The sequence below is a fragment of the Chroicocephalus ridibundus genome, chromosome 7 (genome assembly GCF_963924245.1).
Source record: "Chroicocephalus ridibundus chromosome 7, bChrRid1.1, whole genome shotgun sequence".
Classification (NCBI taxonomy): Eukaryota; Metazoa; Chordata; class Aves; order Charadriiformes; family Laridae; genus Chroicocephalus; species Chroicocephalus ridibundus.
The window spans coordinates 26,383,590-26,403,729 of NC_086290.1; the positions used below are offsets into that span (position 1 = coordinate 26,383,590).

General features: G+C 45.2%; 1 protein-coding gene across 3 annotated transcripts in view; it reads right to left on the bottom strand.

The window, feature by feature from the left end:
* Nucleotides 1-766: 766 nt before the first annotated feature.
* CHN1 (chimerin 1) overlaps nt 767-20,140 on the bottom strand; it is a 106,520-nt gene continuing 87,146 nt past the window's right edge. For all 3 annotated transcript variants that reach the window (XM_063340472.1, XM_063340470.1, XM_063340471.1), the window contains 5 exons: nt 7,882-8,055; nt 7,098-7,175; nt 5,798-5,935; nt 4,664-4,769; nt 767-1,703 (listed from right to left, as the gene is read on the bottom strand). In XM_063340472.1, coding sequence (XP_063196542.1) covers nt 1,532-1,703; nt 4,664-4,769; nt 5,798-5,935; nt 7,098-7,175; nt 7,882-8,055 — 668 coding nt within the window. In that variant the 3' untranslated portion in view covers nt 767-1,531. The remainder of the gene's footprint in view (nt 1,704-4,663; nt 4,770-5,797; nt 5,936-7,097; nt 7,176-7,881; nt 8,056-20,140) is intronic.

The window sequence follows — 20,140 nt, forward strand, 5'->3', positions numbered from 1 at the left end:
TTCTGTGGTCAGAAACTGTAGAAATGGAGAAGTGAACACTCGCAAGGACTGCAAACCAGCGTGAAACTCCACGTGCACCTACCCAAGGACAGGCACTCCATTGGGATGGGCGGTTCTGCCACGCTCCTGGGGTCAGAGCATCAACGCATGGAGCGTCTCCACCAGGGGAGCCGCAGCCAGGCTGATGACAAGTGGGTTTTTTTACGCATCGCTTTATCGGAGCGAACAGAGAAATTGTTTATAAGTTTTGGGCACTTTCCTTTCACGTGGCATCACAGTTGAACCCCAGGAGGCAGCTAAGAAAGGTTTGCAGGGCAGGTCCAAGTGTTCTTGGTGTATTTGCGTTCGGAATTCAGCGCTGGATCCATCTACTCTGGGCAGCTACAACCGTGTAACGGTAAACTGCAGCTCCAGTTCGTTCACAGGTAACTACAGAGATATATATATATAGATATATAAAAAATATGGAACAGCAGCTGCCTTTACAACACTGTTTGGGTTCGGTTAAGAGTCCTGAAGCATTCTTGAGAGGCATCTTGGATAACGAAGAAAGAAATTTTCAAAGTACAGAGAGGTTTGTGGGAACCTCAGCGAAGTGTCAGGCTCCAAAGGATTTAGATCAGAATGGTCTTGTCAAAACCAGTAAAAGTCTAACTCGCTTCTTTTTAAGTCAGAGGTTGCTCAGCGTTCAAGTGACAATTTAAAAAATGAAAAAACCCCAGTATTTTTGAAATATGTTCATTAAGTAAAAATAAATAGCTTAATGTTAGAGTTCTAAAAGCAAAATTTAATAAATTAATATATGCATGCCAGATAAAAATACAAAATTACAATTGAAATAGCAATAATAATAAAGGAACACTGCGCAGCATTGCAGATTTCACTGCAACCACCATAAACATCATGGAGAATTACTTAAAGTAACATTTAAAGTACACATTTTGTTCCCGTTAAAAACAAATTACTATATGATGAAAAAAACCTGTAAGAAACCCAAGGAGAAATCAGCCCCCGAAGTGGCAGAGAATGATATGAAACGTCAATAAACTGCCAGAGGCTCCATTTCACGTAAGTCGGCTTTCTTTTTAGTATCAGAAACCAATTACATAGAACATAAAAGCAAATTCACAACAGGTTTACACGGAGAAACATGCTGAATTACAACCACAAACTATCCAGAACAAAGATGCCGCACCAGTTCAGTTGTTTTCTTCATGGAATGAGTCTCACCAGAACAGGGAGAACAGGGAGCAAATCATGCAATAGCTTCAGCCTTTTTTATTTATTTTTTTTATTTTAACATGATAAACACCCAGGATTACTAGTACTGGAAAGTATGTGTTAACCTTTTTCAACATCAGCTGAATGGCACTACAGAAACGACAAAGAGTTCCTTCATTTTTATCCTGAATACATCGAAAGCTCTAGCAGATATGGAATTCAGTGACAAGAGCCATTAAATTACTTTAAAATATTCCTTCATCCATAGAACACTGTTGCTTCCTTTTTTATTACAAAACCCCCAAAATATTCAAAATAAAATGTCTTCATTTTTTATAAGCATCTCCACCACAAGTCTCTGATAACGGATGTCATTCAACGCAGCCATCGCGTCCAGTTCTGGCGCTCTCATGAGTGTTGGTCCAAAAACTATGCCCAGATTCTCTGCACTCATCAGATTTTCCTTTTCATGGAGCGTTACTCTGTGAAAAATAAGGACAGTGTTTTTCGCATTCCTGCGGTGCCAAACTATGCTTGCCTCTGCTTGAAAACCGGGGGAAGTGGAGGGGAAATGAAATGTGTGCCTCCCCCCGAAGCCTAGCAGAGGCTGCTGTTTCCAGCAGGACACACTGGGAGGCGTCGGGTGGGACCCTCATTAGTGAGTGCAAACGATGTTTGCAGTGAATCGGATGTCTCCGTCCTCCCACCACGCACACGGCCCACGTTTACTTGCAGGAGGGGCTGGAACTCCGCGGCGAGGGAAGGGGACAAGGGGTGAATTCAGACACATCAGAACAATTTTGCTTTCGCTCTTTAGAGCGGCAGCATTCGGAGGCCGTTCCTATGGGGAGCAGAGGGTGTTTGTTAGTACATGAGCAGTTTTGTGGCCACTAGAGACGTGCCGTTGTGCCCAGCCAGGTGGGATTCAGCCCAGGTTCCCCTGGTGGCATGACCCCACATGGTCACACTGCTCCCCTCTCTCTCAGGCATACGACGGCCATGGCGGGGAAGCACATCCCACGTGAATTCCCTGCCTCCAGGCACTACAGGCTAACCCTGCCCGGATGGACGCCTGGTTCCTCTTCAAGACAAATTACGTCCTGTGGTGTGTACTAAAAAAAAAAAAAAAAAAAAGTGAATCATCACTTTGGGACGGCTTTGAAAGCACCAGGCTCTCACTGTAACCTCATTTGCACGGCGGCCCAAGCAGGTCATTAAACCTGGGCTCTGACGGGCCCCCTTCCACCCTTCCCTCTTCTGGGGACCTCAGCAGCTGCCGAGCAGCCGAGCCCCCGGCTCAGGGACGCCTCCCGCCGCCTGGTCCCCATCTGCAGAGGAGGAGGAGGAGGCGGGGAGGCCACGTTTTGCTGCTCCACAGGAATTTGACCCGTTCAAAGCTGCGGGCAGGTTCGCAGGCCACCTCCAGAAACGTAATTTGCCCAAAAATCATGCGTACGGGAGAGGCATCCTCTGCCGGGGCTATTGCAGAAACACCTCTGCTCAGCAAATGCCAGAAGGGTCGCTGCTGCCCAACCGCGATGGTCTCCAGGGTCATGGGATGGTGTTTCTTCAGGTTGTGGTCTCCCGCGCTGCCCTGCCTCAGCACGGGCAACACTGGGTCCCGCACGGTGGTGGCGGGATGGAGGACACCCTGCCCCGGGGATCCCGACACGGCGTCGCCCATGGCTGCTGCCCACCGCCACGGATGCAGCAGACACAGACGTGCCTCGAAGCCCGAGCTTCTGCCTCGGTTTATCCCGGTGAACTGCCTCGCTCAAGGAAACAGAGTTAGATTACGCACATGTTTTAATACACGCTATGGTTTAAAGAATCCCTAAGGATTCTCAGAAATGACTAAGAATCCAGGTACAGCAACTGAAAGAATCTGGGTAAATTATTTTTCTTTCCACCACTGCGGCATCTTGCATTGCATAAATCCTTTGGTCTATATATAAAAAAAATTCAAGATTTTTCTTCCGTTTTTTCCCCTTCTGCCTTGATTTTTTTTATTTTGAAACAAGTCAGACTGATCTTTCCAAGCTTTGGTGTATATATAAAAGAAATTCAAGATTTTTCTTCCTTTTTTTCCCTTCTGCCTTAATTTTTTATTTTGAAACAGGTCAGACGGATGTTTCCAAGCTGCTGTGCCTTGTAGTTATTTGTGTTTGTAATTATTCCCGATAAGGGAGCTGTGTCTGATTACCTGAATTCAGCAGTAAGACAACAGCCTGCCGAGCACCGCAGCTCTTTTTAGCAAATGCATTAAAAGGAAGTTTAAAAGTGAGTGAATTTTTGTCCCCCTTCTCCCTTATCGTTCACCTACACCAGAAACACCATCTGAAAAAGCATCTTGCTAACTGGAGCAGCAGCAGCTACTCCAGTTGAAGAAACTGGAGGTAAGAAAAGGGTAAGAAAAAATCAACTTCACACTTCACAAGCAGTAAGGTGGGTGGGTTTTTTGTTCCTGAGTCTTTCATCCCTGCGTCTGTTCTAAAACGCCCATTAGAAATGTCATTGAAATAAATGGGCAAACCAGGCAGAAACCCTGTAGCTGAATTTTGCCCGAGGCGCTCCACAGAGCCAACATATTCCTACTCGTAGAAGAACTATCGAAGGAAAAAAGCAGAAGGGAGCTTAAAATAAAGTATTTTTCTAAGGAAAGGGAATGATTCTTATATATTGACAATAAGTTCATGTTACTTGAGAAACTAAAATGGGTACCCTAACACGCCACGTTGATTTTTTCCCCTGCTTTCCTGAAAGAAAGAGAACCTGGGCTGTTGTACGGGATATTCATCCGTCGGCCCCTCTCTAACAATTTTTCAGCCGACTGACCAACTTCAACCTTATCCCAGGGAGAACGGGAAACTTCCGACAGGATTTAGGCTCCTACGGTTCCGAGAAGGTGGCGGGTGGAACGAGGGGCTCCACACTAAATGACTGGCAGAGCTTACCAGGTGAGTGAGGGCCAATTAACACTGTGCCTAATTGGCAGCAGCTCAAGCCTGGTATGTGCCATCTTTTTTAGGGTGTCAGGGATGACCAGGGGAGACGAGACTCAGCAGAAAAAGATACCAGTCTGTAGCCATTAAGCTGAATTAGTTCCTTGCCCAGGGAGTGATTTATTACTCCCAGAGGGACTAAAGGCTTTTTTACCATAAATATTCACTGTAACCCTAGATATAGTGCAAATTTGTTAGGCAGATGACTTTTGTGCTTCAAAACTGTGGGTTTTCTACTTATTTATTTTCAAGCACTTTCCGAGTGCTGTAAGTGGGATAAAAACCAGTGTTTGGGTATTTGCTGTTGTGCAGACTGTCATTCCCTGCCACAGTCTGTCTCCAGAATTTGGTGGGCCTTGCCCGGAGTTCTTCGCAGGTCCCAACACGGACTTTCCTAAAAATGAGTTTGGCTTAGCGTTCTCTCCAGCTAGTCCCCCTACCTCTTCAGATGTGCCATGAGATACCGTAGCGTTTCACAGTGTGCAGGTGGCAGCAGTTTCAGCGCCTCATGGAGAATTTCCAGCTGTTCATCCGGATCGGTGGTTTCTGAAACGCAGACGTTCAACTGTCACCACGCGTACAGCCAGAATTCACACACAGAAAGACAACACTGGTGGCCTGCAGAGGGGACAGGGTCTCACAGCTCTGCTGGATTACTGATTTCCAGGACCTATCCAAACCTCGTAGTGGAAGATTTGCCTGTCGAGAGAAGTGCTCGGAGCACAGTCGGGATGTGACTGGTTCTGGACAAAGAAAACTCCCCAAAGCAAACTGCACTCCGCCAAAAGATTCCCTGCAGCCTACTAAAAAAAAATAAATCCCTTCGTAATCCTTACTGACCGGAGTGGTTTTGCACAAACAATCTACAGGTGCAACCCTGGGACAGCAGAAGGTACTGGGAACTTTGCCATCAGCGTCTTTGGCTGTGTCCGTACTACTTGGAAAAAAGCCTTCTCCGGAGGAGCGATAAGCCCAGCATCTGGCCTGTGTTTTCTACCCATGGCCCCCTCACACCTTTCCAGGTGTGCCTGGTGTGACTGCTACATCGCAGAGATGCTCCAGGCAGCCAGGATGCTTGGGAGAGATGTTCCAGCTGGGCTTAACCCCTGCGCTTGCAGACTCGCCGTCTGCAAGGTCACCCTCGAAGGTGGCCTTAGGACGAGCGCTTATCAGCTTCTAAAAACACTCCGAATGGACGCCTCTGGAAACAAATGGCTTATTATCTTATTTCTAAACGTTTTCATAAATCACCTTCTTTCTGGCAACACAAACCCAACTGACTTTAAATGTTACAGGCAAGTACTAGGGATTCATGCAAGACATAAAAAGCAACGTAATCCATCACGTGTGATGAAAAGGAAGCATTCCTGGTGACAAAGGCAAAGAAAAATGTGTCCATGGTCACGTAGCACCCCGTAACGTGCAGTGCATATTTCCTCCTGCAATCCTTACTAAATAGGGCACGCAGGGTAAGAGCTGATGGGACAGCTAGTAAATCAATAGGCAAGTACTGCAAAAAAAAGGAGAAGGAAGGGATGAGAATGAAAACTAGGAGGAAAACGCGTCATACTTACTTGCAGACTCTATAAACTTTGGGTAGGCATCATACGTGATGAGCGGAATTGGCAAATCCCTGAAGTACAGTTTAAGTGCACCAGTGATAATATTGATATCTTCATACATATTCACAGAAATATCAGCTTTTTCCCCATCTGTGTGGAGAAGACACTGACATTAAAGCCTTGGAAGCGTAAACCGATGTGGAACAGAATTCATAAGAAAAATAATAACTTGCTTAAGCAAACATTATTAAAAGGGACACAACTACAGATTTTGGCTTTTATAAGGAAAACAGAATTACTGGGCTGGGAAGTTCATCGTTTCGGGGTGAAAACCTCGAGCATTTTATAAAGAAACCTATCCTTTCTTCGTTTCAAATGATTACAAAAAAATACAGGTTTTTTGGGGGGGGGAAAAAAACCCGCTGCCTGATCTAGCAGTATCTATCTTGTAGAAACGTGTGGAAGTTTAGCTATTTCTGAACACACTGCGTTGCCAAACAACACGTTTGTCAGCACTGAATGAGAAATCAGGGAAGTCCGGGGAAAAAACGTAAAAGAAAGAAAACCAACTTGGTCCACAGCCTCCTCATTTTATAGGAAAAACACGTGTTCACCATTTAGCCACAGCGTACTACCTACTCCTGACCGCGGCGGACACAGATCCAGAACTTGGCTTCTCCAGCGCACCCCCACCCTGCTAACGCTGCAGAGGAGGCAGATGTTGTCTGAATAGGTCCAGTCCTCCGGAAAAACAGGAGAGAGAGTTTCCAGCATGGATTTTTGGCCTTCATTTCTACTGGGATAGGGGGACTGCAGCTGGAAAGCCTTTAATTTTCCCACTGCCTTTTCTCAGAGAGAAGAGTTTGTTCTCACTGACCTTCTTTTAGACTGTAGTAATTCAAACTTGGTTTGCGCTATTGTATTCATCTTATTATTTTGGAGCTTTCATCCAGAAAGATGGATTTAAGTTGCACAGCCCTCTTAAGGCGCTTCACCGCTTGCCCTCTATCCCTCCCCCATCCCCCTGAGCGTAGTTTTTCCCGCAAACTAGGGCAGTAGTTCAGAAAGCTTCGTCCTTTCCTACGCACATCATTACCGAGGCACAGATACTGATGGAAGGAGAAAAGGAGATTTTGGTGATAAAGGCCAAAGTGAAGCTGATAAGGCTTTTTCTGATGGGGAGACTCCCCTTCTGCCGGCACAGCCGCCGGACTCCTCCAGCGCACTGATGCAGCAGAGCATGAGACGAGACAGGAACGGCACAGAAAAATCCTGTATATTTAATACAGCTGGCATGCAGGAAAGACTGTACCTCTGTCAAATGCCATTTTGACATCTTCAATAAGATCACTAAATCCTGAGACTCTGTACAGTCCTTCGGAATTAAGACCTGCAACGAACGTTTTAACAAGATTAAAATTAGTCTTAATTTTACAGTTTCTTTCCACCCAGTTCTTCCTTTGCCAGGTGCTTCATCTAAGGCAGAAAAAGCAGGCATGGTTTAAAAGCCTTATCAGGCTTTTCTTTCAGAACGATATCTTATCCTGGCCTTTTAACCCTGTCCCTTGCATCAGCTGCCTTGTCATATCAGCACTAAATGATGTTTATACAAATGATTTCAGAGCTGAAGAAACATAGTAAACCAATTACGACCAATTTAAAAATAACCGAGATTAGCATACTTGATGTTCATTATTTCAGAAAGAAAACAAATACTCTAATTCTAGAAGAGGATGCTCAGTGTGGGCTAAGGGAACTAGCAAGAGGAAACTCTTCGATACTAACCGCCTTTTTTTAGCACATTCACTTAATTTTTTAAATAAAAATATTACTGCAAAGATAGGTGCCAATATATAACTATAAAGCAGTAATCGTCCATTAAGCAATTTCTGGCAGAATCTATAAAAATTACAAACGGCTATGAACCATGAAATAATGCAAAGTAGAATATTAGCTGTGCAGGGTAATTGGCAGTCATAAAATGTCTCGTGCAAATCTGTTTGGAGCAATCATACATTCAGCAGAAACCCAGATGACCCAGATCAATCTAAACGGATTATCAGTAAAGCGACCGAAGTCCATTAACTACGCCTTACCTCTGGATTCAATTTCCCTAATGCACATGTCTACTACCATTGGTCTCTTGGTGAAGTGTGCTTTTACTAGCGTCGTAAGGTCACAGCTGTACACTTTTTTGACATGCTTCAGGTCTGGCTTGCAGTCATTTGGGACCATCTTGGAACACTGCTTGTGCACATTTAAACCACAATCTGAGAGAAAAACGAGAAGACAATTAGGCTGGTGTTTGGTGAAAGCGTGTATCCCAAGGTCAGTACTGCGGAGTACGTATGGCTCCTGCAGGATCTGACCTCATCTGGCAACTACTAGAATCATAGAACAGAATCATAGAATGTGTTGGGTTGGAAGGGACCTCTAAAGGCCACCTAGTCCAACCCCCCTGCAGTAAGCAGGGACATCTTCAACTAGATCAGGTCGCTCAGAGCCTCATCAAGCCTGGCCTCGAATGTCTCCAGGGATGGGGCCTCCACCACCTCTCTGGGCAACCTGTGCCAGTGTCTCATCACCACCCTCATTGTAAAGAACTTCTTCCTAATGCCTAATCTAAACTCACCCTGCTCTATTACTTCTGTGGAGACCTCTTAACCGTCAAATGCACGAGGCAGGGACAGACTTGAAGTAAGACAGATTTTTCTACCCAAGACATTTCTTCTATCCCTGGAAGATTTAACACAAAGTGACAAACTTCCCCTATGTTTTTTTGAACCAGGATCTAAGGGTCAATCATGTTCCTCACCACTGTTCTGTATTTTGCTATCACGATCTAAACTTCCTTCCCAAGTTGCTGCGAATTTCCTAACACAGTTGTAAAGTAGTGTAGCGTCGGACTGTGGCATGAGACACCTCCTGGCTGAGACGAAGGTGGGGACTGGGTCTCAGAAGGCCACGACCCCTCTGCAGCCCATCTTGGCCCAAGGTCTGAACGTGAGGGATCCCAACGCTCTTGCCAGATGTGGCAGCCGGTGCGTAGCACCACTAGTGACAGGGCCCGTTTCCCAGCTCGGAGGGGAGCTGAAAAGTAGACACAGGGGTCACCAAGCTGGTCAGTGGCTTCTTGCTACTGAGCAGTGTACAAAGGACTTCGCGAAGTCACAGCAGCTGCAATTCCGATGCCGTTTCACAGGGTGTTTCCGAAACAAAGCACTGGCAGGCAGCAAAACAATTCTGTTTACTTTAAAAAGGACTTAGGGAAAATTTGTTTGTGGTTTTTTTTTAAAACAAACAAACAACTCCACAGCTTTACTGTAAACATACTGAGAATGAGATTTAGTTTAAGTGAAACTTAATTGAAATCAGCTTAGAGAAAAATGTTTGTTCTGCTCCAAACCATTCAAAACCATAATACTCGGGGTTTGGGGGAAAAAATATATCTTGGAAAACATCACCAGTTATACAGTGAAGATGGGAAGAGCAATACAGTCCCCTTTAAGCTAAGCACACGCTGCAGTTAACACCAGCAGGCAGGCTCCCGCACTGCCCGGGGCCCACGGCAGCCCCCGGTGACTCCATTTTCACTGCCATTCCTCCTGTTTTGCAACGGAGACTCACAGGTGTTTGTGAAGAACTAGCCAACCGGCAAGAAAGGTGGCCCTTCGCCGTCAGGGCGTTTGCCATGCTCTGACACGCGCTCGGTATGCACCGAGGCTCCCCTTCTGCAAGCGTTTCTCTACTTTTCTCCACTGCCATACGGAGTCCCCTGGATTTCTGCAGAATTAAGGGATGTAGGAACTTGAAGGAACGATGCCTTGATGAAAATCTCTACTTTCCTCTCCCACTGCAGTACTGAGTATCTGTCTATATAGATTCCCTTTGTATTTCATTCCCACAGATTTTGCCAATACTTGTATTTTCATTAACACTCCATAGATTATTTGACTTTGTTGTTTCCAAAACGGTAAACCAGACTTCATCGCTAAGTTTAATTTCCACTAAGTCAGCTGCAGACTGCTGCTAAAAGCACTTTGTTTACTGAGCAGGCCTGTAAAGCATCCAGCTTTGTCGCTTAGGATCCTCTGTAAAACATCCAATCTCTGGTTGCAATTAAAGTTCGGCATGTCACCTTCGATCAGTCAAAATGCGCACGGATCCCGATGAAATGGCTGATTAGAATTCTCGTTAGCTATTTCTGTGCAGGAGCGACTCCCTTCCTCGTGAGGAATGGTTAACGCACACGATGGAGCTGCAAATGCTGAATTTCCCACCTGGCTGTGATTTGGCGTGGCCAACCCCACCCTGGGCAAAGCCAGGCAGGGCGGCAGCTGGCCCCCTGCAAACGAGCAGCATCGGCGGGGCTACCATGGCCACCAGCCTGCCCAGCCTCGGTCGCTTGCTTCGACCCCCAGCCCTCTCCTGGCGCGGAGAAGTTCAGTTTGGTTGCTCGGTTGCCTCTGAAATAGTAACTGCCAAAGCACTTGCCTTCCCCTGACCACGTATTTAAACCCCACGTTTACCCAAGTGCTCTGAGACCCCCAGTTGGAAGGTGCATGGTGAGACAACCTCCTCGTGCATGGCCCCTAGCCTACCTGTGGGTCTGGGGTGTGGAACGAAGACACTCTGAGCGGGGGAAGGGGAGCTCCACCTACGCTTTACAAATCTATCACCAGCGCTACGGTTTGCCTGAACTTTGAGAAATCCAGTCCCTCTGCGCTTGAACCAGGGAATCCAAATTCACCGGAAACGTGTGACCTGAATCACAGAGTGGTTCGGGTTGGAGGGGACCTTAAAGATCATGAATCCCCTGGCGTCTCAGTGCTTCAGCTGTAAGACGGGAAGGAGAAGCTGGTCTTGCCTCCTCCGGGCCTTGTAGAAACAAATTCATTAGACGTTTGGAGAAATACAGAGGAGAAATTACTTGTCTTTGGTCTAAGATTTGGATACTGTGCTATTAAGAAAACCAATGGCTACACTAACAACAAGAAGACAAAATACTGAATAGATGCTTCCAGAATAAGGATGACGTTGTGGAGTAAAAATAGTAAGTGGTCAAATAATGAGAGGCAACATCTTAATGCACACACAGAAGGGAAGCACATTAAGACCATGTAGGAAATCTTAATTCTTTATTTCCTTTATTTCAAAACCCTAACTTTCCAATAATTTTCCAGTAATATGTAATTATTATATATAGCATTCCTACAACTGCTGTAAGAAGCACCTATTCCAACATGCGTCAAACGGTCTAGAATGTCTTGCCAAAAATGATGCCTACGAGACCGGAATGGCAGCGTCCGGCTCCTGAGGACTCACTAGCGATTTTCTGAGTGCAAATTAGCTGCTTCACACAGACAGCAATACACCTCAGAGTAAGGCTTCTGGGAATCCAAGGATAATTAAGATTAAAATATAGAAAAAAAAGGAAAAACATGCTTCCAAGTATCTTATACTTGATTTGAAACAATTATTGCATTCACTGAGATCATCCTAATTATACTTACATAGAAGAAAGTTTCACTGCATTAAAATAGCTACCTTACAGAGATGTTTTCAGTGTGAAAGCCTTGCTTCTGAAAATAACTGTTATTGCTAATCCCATAGAATCAAACGGGCTTTGGATCTGACCTCATTAATACCAGAATAATAATTACAAATGCAAAAGTCAATTTTCCTCCTCTCTCGTTTGTTCTCCCTTTGCATTTGATTAGACTTTATACACCCGCCCACTGCTTAAGGGCTTACAAACACTCCTGAGAAACATTTAAAACCTAGAAATATTTCAGATGCTTAAGGCTTAGAAAATGCACTATGTTCAATATTACCGGGCTGTGTGGTATCCTCCTAACCACCAAGGCTCTTTACCTCTTAAGTAAGCGTAGGAGAGCCCCTCACTTCACCAGTTCTGCATCAATATATACTTCTAGAAGATTTCAGTGAATTTGCAAGAGAAAAATTGGATTTTTTTCCACTAAAGAAGCTGAAACTCACCGGCACTGTGCTTCCTACCAGGTGGGCCCCTCTCCTGAGCTAACAGTACTTCGTGAAAGGCACGTGTCAGCCACTAGTCTCTGGTTCAGCTGATAACCAGAGTCACGCATGGATGAAGGATGACTGTCTGTCTTGGTAACTCCAACAAGGTCAAAGGCGCCCGGGCAGGAGGTCAGCCGCCTTCTCCACTGACCACTGGGAACGCGCCAGCCTTCTACTCTATACTCAGCTTGCTTGTTCGTACTGGAAGACAGGAATTATGCTGCAAATTGCATATTATTAAATAAAAATGCCCTCTGTTCTCGTTGCAGATGCTTCATGAAAGCTTCGAAACCCGTTATTATAGAATAAACTGGGAAGGAACAGGAAAGCCGAGTCCTGAATCTCTGCGTGCTGCCACGTGGTGAAGCTTTAGGACTGCTCGCCTTGTCCACACACAAGCTTCATGATTGGGCTGGGTTCATTAAGACCAAGAGGATTCATTTGATTTCAAATTTAGGGTCTATTTACTCTTGGTTATATCAAAATAAATCCAGAATAGCTAAGTTGGCGTTAGCAGCTTTACTCCGGATCTAAAGTAACCAGGAGCCTTATCCATTTCTTACTGAAGTTCATCAGAGCTTATCTGCTGGCCGGCTACACAAATTGAAGAGGAGCTAAAGAAAAATCCTCCTAAAGCATCGTATCTGCTGATAAATCCTGCAATAATGCAGGTCAGCTTTAGAAGATGCAGTCATGAAGCCTCGCAGGTCAATAGGAAAACTTCTGCGGACTACAGCTCATCAGCATTTCACCTTACACAGAGGTGATCTGTCAGGACTAGAACTGTAAGTCACGCATACAGGGACTTTTTACAGTGCTATCGAGCCGTGGCCACTCTTCAAATATACCAAACGTGACCCCAAAAAAACGCACTTGTAAATTCAAGAGTTGATAGGAAATTTGGAAGTTTAAGGGAAAAAGAAAGAAAAAAAAAGATTAATTTTAGATGACAGGTTTAAAAGTCTGTGATAAGCTGCCCTGACTTTAATAGGGTATTGATCTAGGAGTTCAGGTGGGCTGTGACATTACTTTTATGACAGGTCTTAAATTTAAAACTAGCTTGACAATACCTTCCTATGATACCTAGAAAAAGTTTTGGTAATGTTTTAGAAACAGCTAATACTGGTGTTAGTCCACTGGGCTGAAAGAACAAATAACGTGTTCATATTAATGCATGAGCAGAGCCAAAAGATATACGCTCCTTAACACCGCCCCATGAGCACACATTATAAATATTTGCAGAGACTAAAAAACACTGAGCTGTCACTTTTTGTTATACTGCTGATTTGATTTTAGTCAGTTTTAGATTTCTTTTGCTTTATGATTTACCAGCTAACATGGCCTCTGATCATGCTCCATTGGAACGATACCGTATGCTACATACATCACTCTAATTATCTTTTTGAATTATCCCACGGAAAATTTATGCATTTTGTCACCCTGAGGAGCAGCTTTAAGAGCTAAAAGGTAGATTTACATTGTCTGCAAAAAGTTCTGGAAGACTCTCGCGAGGTTTACGGTAAGGGTGGGAGGGAAGCGCGGAGCTGCGTTGCCTCGGGCAGGTCCATGCGGTACCCACCTGCCGGGGTAACGCCCCCGCCTTCAGAAAGCCGACATACGGAGATGCTGGGTTCTACTCAAGCACAAAGTATTGGCATCATTACTTTAGCAAGGGTGAAAAGGTTATAAAGGAATTTGCTCTCATAAATCAACCATGAGCTAGTAGCTTTCCTTTAATAATTTAACGCTCTTTTCTGTGGCAGAGGAAGCAATGTTTTCTGTTCCCTTGAGTGCAGTGTGTGTGAACAAGCATGTGAACGTAGCGATCCCACTGGCCCCGCTTTGTGCTTCCAAGCACAAGGCAGGGGGATGCTACGAAGGTCTGCCCTCTTTCTCCTCCTTGGCAGAGCTGGTCCAGCCCAGGTGGCAACCCCGGAGCTGCTACACTGCCTTACGCACGTGCCATTTGCTGATGTGCAATGCACATCTGGGACCATCGTTGGTCCCACCAGCATCTTAAGCCGCTTTATTAAGCAGCGCCATGGCAAAAATTGCTTCCAAACATATGTGTATGCTCCCCCAAACCTGCTATCATCCATACTACTATATCATGCACTATAGGGGACATTATTCTTTAGGAAGGAATTTCTAGAGGGCAGGTAGTTACTTGGCTACAAAATTACCAAATACTACAGAAAAATCAGGGCTTCTGAAATAAAAAGAAAAAAAGCCCATCCAACAAGCAAATCCCCCCTTATCCTAAATCAAAAGAATACATGTATCTGTGCCTCCAAAAGCTGGCTGGAAAACGCAGGTGAAACGTTCTTCCAGCAGAACACGTTTGGTGGCGATGGTTTGATTTTACAGGAGTTTTGAAAGATCACAGACAGTTTGTTCAAAAACCTTCCCGGCTTCCTGCCATGACACCTGCCTACCTCCTCGACAGCTCTCCTGATGGGCCACTGGCTTGCTCAAGGCTTCCAGGTCTGTGTGGGCTTGGAGATAAAGCCGCTTTTAGGACTAACAGTTTCAAGAATATATAGTTCCAGAATAGCTTCCCCATGGGAACGGCTCTGAAGCAAGGCTCCGCTGCCTGATTAGCATTTCAAAATTCTGGAGCTCATTCCTCGCAGGAACACCACCGGATCCTGAGCTGGTGGAACAGCCTGTCAGGCAGCGTGCGTCTCCTCCAAGAGCATCACCACCTGCCTCAGGTGGGCAGGGACTGCTCTCCAAACGGTACCCTTGACACAGCCCCGACCTCTGTGGCTTTGCTTTGCTCTTGTCCCCCTTTCGGGCTGACTGTCTGTGCACTACACAGTCAGAAAAATCAGCAGAATCTGGGCGCACACCTCAGAAGAAGTTCGGATGTGTTTTTAAGGTACAGGCGTGGGCAGAACGGGACCTTATCATGACCGAGGCACGCAAAATACCTCGAGAGCGGACAAGACGATGAGCACGCTTTGCCTTCCCCTTTGCTGAGTTACTGTCACAAGAGCATCAGCCGTTCTTCCAGGCACTAAAAGCACGAGCACTGTGGCTGCACAACTAATCCCCGAGGATGGGCAGGCTCCTTTGTGGTCTCCTTCATCCTTACACACCAGTGGAGCAACACAGGGCCGTCCAACGCAAGGGATTTAATAGTGAGGCAAAACAAAACAGCAAAGGAAATGGGGCAGTTGTACGTTTTTCAATTGCTGGGGAAGAAAACGGATGAAACAGGGAAATTAAACACTTAAGCAGCAATTCACAAAACAATCCTGCTCTGAGACTGCACTTGAACTTTTCTGAAAATGAACTCCTGGGGCTTACTGCGGCCAGGGCTGGCAGCAATATTGCCTGGGCTCAGCCAGGGGCAGCCAATTGCCCCCACGCTGATAGTTCGGCTGCAAGATTATTTCTCTCAGTTCTTCAGGGAGAAGGTACCTACTCCAAGGGAAACAAAAGACAGGCAACTGCCACACGGGTGGCAGGCTGAGATATCTCAGATCTACCACTGCAGCAGAAACGGTGCTTCACATACAGTCTCAGAGGGCGGTGCTGCCTGGGGTTACAAGAAGCAGCCCAAAACCATATCAAAAGCATCTACTGAAATACAGTCTTTATTACAGAAATCATCTTTCCTTTAAGATAAGCCAATTAATGCTCTTAAATCAGCCGGCTCCAAAAAAATCTGATTAAATCACTTACTCATGAAGAACAACAAGCAAAAGGGTACAGAGGAAGGAGCAGATGATCCAGCAACTCAAACAGTTCTGATGGGCTGGGGAGGGGGACAGGACACACGCAGCAGCTTGACAGGTCTACAAGTCTGCTTGGGTAGTACACTAACAGCGACATTAATGCCATGCTGGAGTCTCTGAGAACACACACACTATTCTCCGTTAATGCTACCGGGTGTTATGTGTTTGCATCATTCATAAAATGAACTCCCTGCCGCTTATCTGCAAATTTTCTTTGGATATCGTTATAATTTCTCTCCCGAACGCATTCTGGGCAATGGGATGAGCCCTGCAAGCATAGGGGAGCCTTACATAGGAGAAATGTAATTAAGAATACTTTTTGTTTTAAGTTCATGCATTGGATTTTGAGCAGGGGTAAACTCTTATGTCTTCATTAGCTTCTGCTGAGCTTCAGTGTTTACACAAGCTGGTGGCATTATAATTTCAAACACTTCTTCAGTCATTTCTACTTATGGCAAAAGCCTGCAGGAAAGCATGCTGGAGACGGAGCATGCCGTCAGAAAAGGCAGATTCCTTGCATACAGATGAGTCTTCATCTCACAAAAATGTTAAGGGCCTGTGGCTAGGATGCAAAAATTGGAAGCATGACCCTCCGGGGCAGTAGGGCAGATGCCTGATAAAGGGATTCATCTAAGGAACCAAACTGGACTTTAAAGAAGTTGATGAAATAAAGATCAAATTTGAGAGAATAACATTTAATGAAAAAGAAATTATTCCTGTTCTGAGGGACATACCTCCTGCAGAAGTCAAACTAAGTCCACCAGTTCTTTTCCTTCAGGATCCAAACCCTGGACATCACCCTAAGTCTTAATTTTGGAAGATAATAAAGCCTTCCCATGTTCGGTGGCTTGCATAAATCCCCAAACCTTTGTAGTCAAGATGACAGCCAACATCTTACTTCAGCCAGTAGCCAGCCTCTGGGTGGCAAACACGGTGCCTACATTCACCTCTCGTCTTTGCTGAAGGAAAAGACGTACTCCTCCTCCTTCGTCTGCCATAAAACCCCAACAAGGGTAAGCTAAGGACAACCCATCTTCCAGGGGTTAATCATACAGGACTGTACCTGACAAGATACTGAACGCCCTCGAGGCTGTATTTTGGCAGAGAGGGACACATTTAGTCACGCCAGGCTGCAACAAAGCATGAGTCAAGGCAGGTCAAGTTGCTAAGGCATCCTTGCTGGTTGCTATGGCATGTGCACTGCTATGAATGTTTGCTTCTGGTTTATTATTTTTCAAAGGATTGGCTTAGTTTGTGTAACATAAACTAATCTATCAGCCATTAGAAATAAGCTGCACTTTTCCCTCTGGCTCCTCCTCCTCTTTTCTGCAATGGGTGACATTTATCTTTGTCGTTCAGTCTTGGACTGTCCCACACTTCCCTTCTCGCATGTTTTTGGGCTTCTGCAGAGTAGAGGATTTAAAATAGTTGAGAGTAGCCCATGCAGCAATCCATTTGTATTCGTTAAACTTATCACTTCTGTACAGCAAATAGAGCCCTCTTGAGATGTGCAACTGTTTGCTATAAAAAGCAAATGCTTTAAAAAGTATAAAATTACATATGATCAGTGCAGTTTTGCTCATAGGTATTTTCAATAAAATGATTATACAGGCCACCAAACAGACTTTGTGGCTTTCCCTGGAGTGGCATTGAACCCCATTTGAATGCAAGTGGGATGCCTCCTGCTAAAAGCTGTCATTTTTTTTTAGGTACGAACCCACTCTGAAAAGCAATGGCCTCATGTGGCTCCTTGTTTACTGTGCCTCATTGTTTCCATATTAAAATGGCTCAGTTCAGAAGCAAAATGATTACTTTTTTAAAAAAAAACAAAACAAAAAAACAAAACCCCCAACATCTTAAGACCCCTGTAAACTCAGCCAAACTCATGGCACTCAAGCCTGAGCTCTTCCACACTAGAGTGTTAACGCTCATGACACAGGTCCTTACTATATATCTGTGCACCTCCGGCTTCCCTCCCATACAGCCAGAGCTGCAGAGCTTCTCGCTCTGATGGCTTGGACAGCCTCAGCTGACAGGATCAGGTAGACGCTGCGGAAGGTGAGGCACAGACAAGACAGACTGGAGAGCTGCTGAGCCTGTCCTGCCATCTCCACCTCCATAGGGCTCTGCCTGGAGTCCCTCTCCTCTAGCCAGCCACTGATTCCTATGAAATTTATGAGAATAAAATCATAGAATCATAGAATGGTTTGGGTTGGAAGGCACCTTAAAGTTCACTGAGTTCCAGCTCCATGGGCAGGGACACTTTTCACCAGACTAAGCTGCTCAAAGCCCCATCCAGCCTGGCCTTGAACACCTCCAGGGATGGAGCATCCACAACCTCCCTGGGCAACCTGTTCCAGTGCGTCACCACCCTCACAGTAAAGAATTTCTTCCTGATATCCAATCTAAATCTCCCCTCCATCAGTTTGAAACCATTACCCCTCGTCCTATCATCTGGGGAGCCCCTAGTTCTCTGTCAGCCGTGGCTGAGGTTGGCTCATGGCTAAAAGCTAGCCTTGCGGTGAGGGGAGGACAAGCGAGGTGGGTCGGCTGCAACCCATGCCCTTGGAGAAAGCCCAACTCTCCTGCTCCTCAACCCCAGCAACCAGGCTTGCCAGGCTGAGGAATCATAGAATGTGTTGGGTTGAAAGGGACCTTTAAAGGTCACCTAAGCCCAACCGCTGGAGCGCCACTTGGCAGCCTCGCCACCACACGGCTCCTCGCCTGCTCCTCCGTGTGCCCTGGCTGATGATGCTGCACATCAGCGGCTCGCCTGGTGGTGCCCAAAGACCTCGAGCACGGCCAGAAAATCCTCAGCCTCCCCCTACCCCTTGCTGATGCTTCGGCAAGCATGGTCGTACAATGTGGGATTTTAAAATATAAATAAGATCATCGAAATTACTGGAAGCTACCAACACCGATATGAAACCTTACACAAGATAGAAAGCCCTAATTATAGTTTCTGAACCTATGAAGTCATCTAATACACATATGTTCCTCTACACTGCAAGGAGGAAAAAAAGGAGACACGCAACACTTACTACCATCCTCATAAGGAGGACAGAAAACCAGGCTTTGGAAGCTTTTGGAAACTCACCATTTAGAAAAATCTGCATAAAACCAGAAAATCAGCTCTACTTCAGTTAAAAAAAAAAAAGAAAAAAGAGGCAGTATAAAATCATAAGCACTTCGGGTTTAATTCTAAAAGCAATATTATTTGTTCATTCCATAGTGCCATGCAGCATTGTGAGCCCTCACACTGTTATTTTTATTGATTTCCTGGATCAAAGCTACTGAACATAAATCTGAAAAATACCTGATATTTCTCCTAAATGCCCAAACTGAGGAATCTGCTTCAGGCGAGGAAGGAAGATGGCACACTTACTGGCTCACGTGTCATCAAAAAATGACTAATCAGAAAACAAGTCAAGAACAAAATCAGGCCTCATCTTTCTTCCTCCTTTTTAGCACTGTACACCCTGTGCAAAATCATCAGCAGTAAAAATCCAACAATCTTCATTCATAAGTGAAGGATGCGGCTGCAACCCTAAATACTTAGTAGGGGGAAAATACCGAGAAAGGAAATGCCAGTTTTACATAATCATTACTTAAAACAGGGCTGCATTCTCAAACACATCCTGGACAGTGCAAAGCCTATTGATAACGACAGAATATTGCATTCAAGTAATTACAGGGGAAAGATTTTAAAATATGTTAATCACATTTGGCTATGAATTACTTTAAGTTTTACATTATTTTGCAGCTCTGCGATAAAAAGCCCTCTTACTTGCTTGAGACAAGATTTCAGAAAGCTTTAGACAGAGCAGATTTTCTTAAATTAGCTTGAAAATTCAGTTTCCAGGGCAACATACGCCGGTCTTCATACATCATTTCTTTGCACCATTTTTATAAAAGTGGTTGCTTGCCAGAATGCCATCAAATACTTTTTAAATTCAGTAAACTATTTTGATCACTTTGATCCTTTTTTTTTTTTGCCTTTGAAAAAAAGCTGACTGTCCTTTCTTTTCAGAAGAATCATACCAATAAAACTGTCAAACTGCTTTACTTCAGAGAGGCTTCATCCCAGAAATGCCTGCAGTGACACACATGCGTGTAATACATTTCGACCGGCACCTGGATGTTGATGTAACATTTCGGTACGCGTCCCTTATTCATCACCCCCTTTCCTTATTTTCTTCTAAGTTTGCAAGTAGGAGACATGACTTAGGGCCTAGGGCGGACCGGGAATCTGCTGGCTTCCACAGAAAATGAACCTCAACGCCCGTTTCACAGCAGCCACGTGGAGTTTGCTGCTTGCCCACCTCGCACATCGGGACCCTCGGTGAGCTTCTCACACCTACCAATACATACAAGGGTTATAAAAGAAATAAAGCTAACGACACATCCACCTGTTGTCTCCTCCATTCCGAAGGTGGTGGTGGTGGGGAAATAAATCCCTTGATGATGATTATCATTTCCCCTCTGTGTGTGCCCGAGAGGTGCTCGGCATCACTGTGGTACCTGAAACCATCAGCAGCAAAGCAGACGCATTCCCTTCTTAGATTTTAAC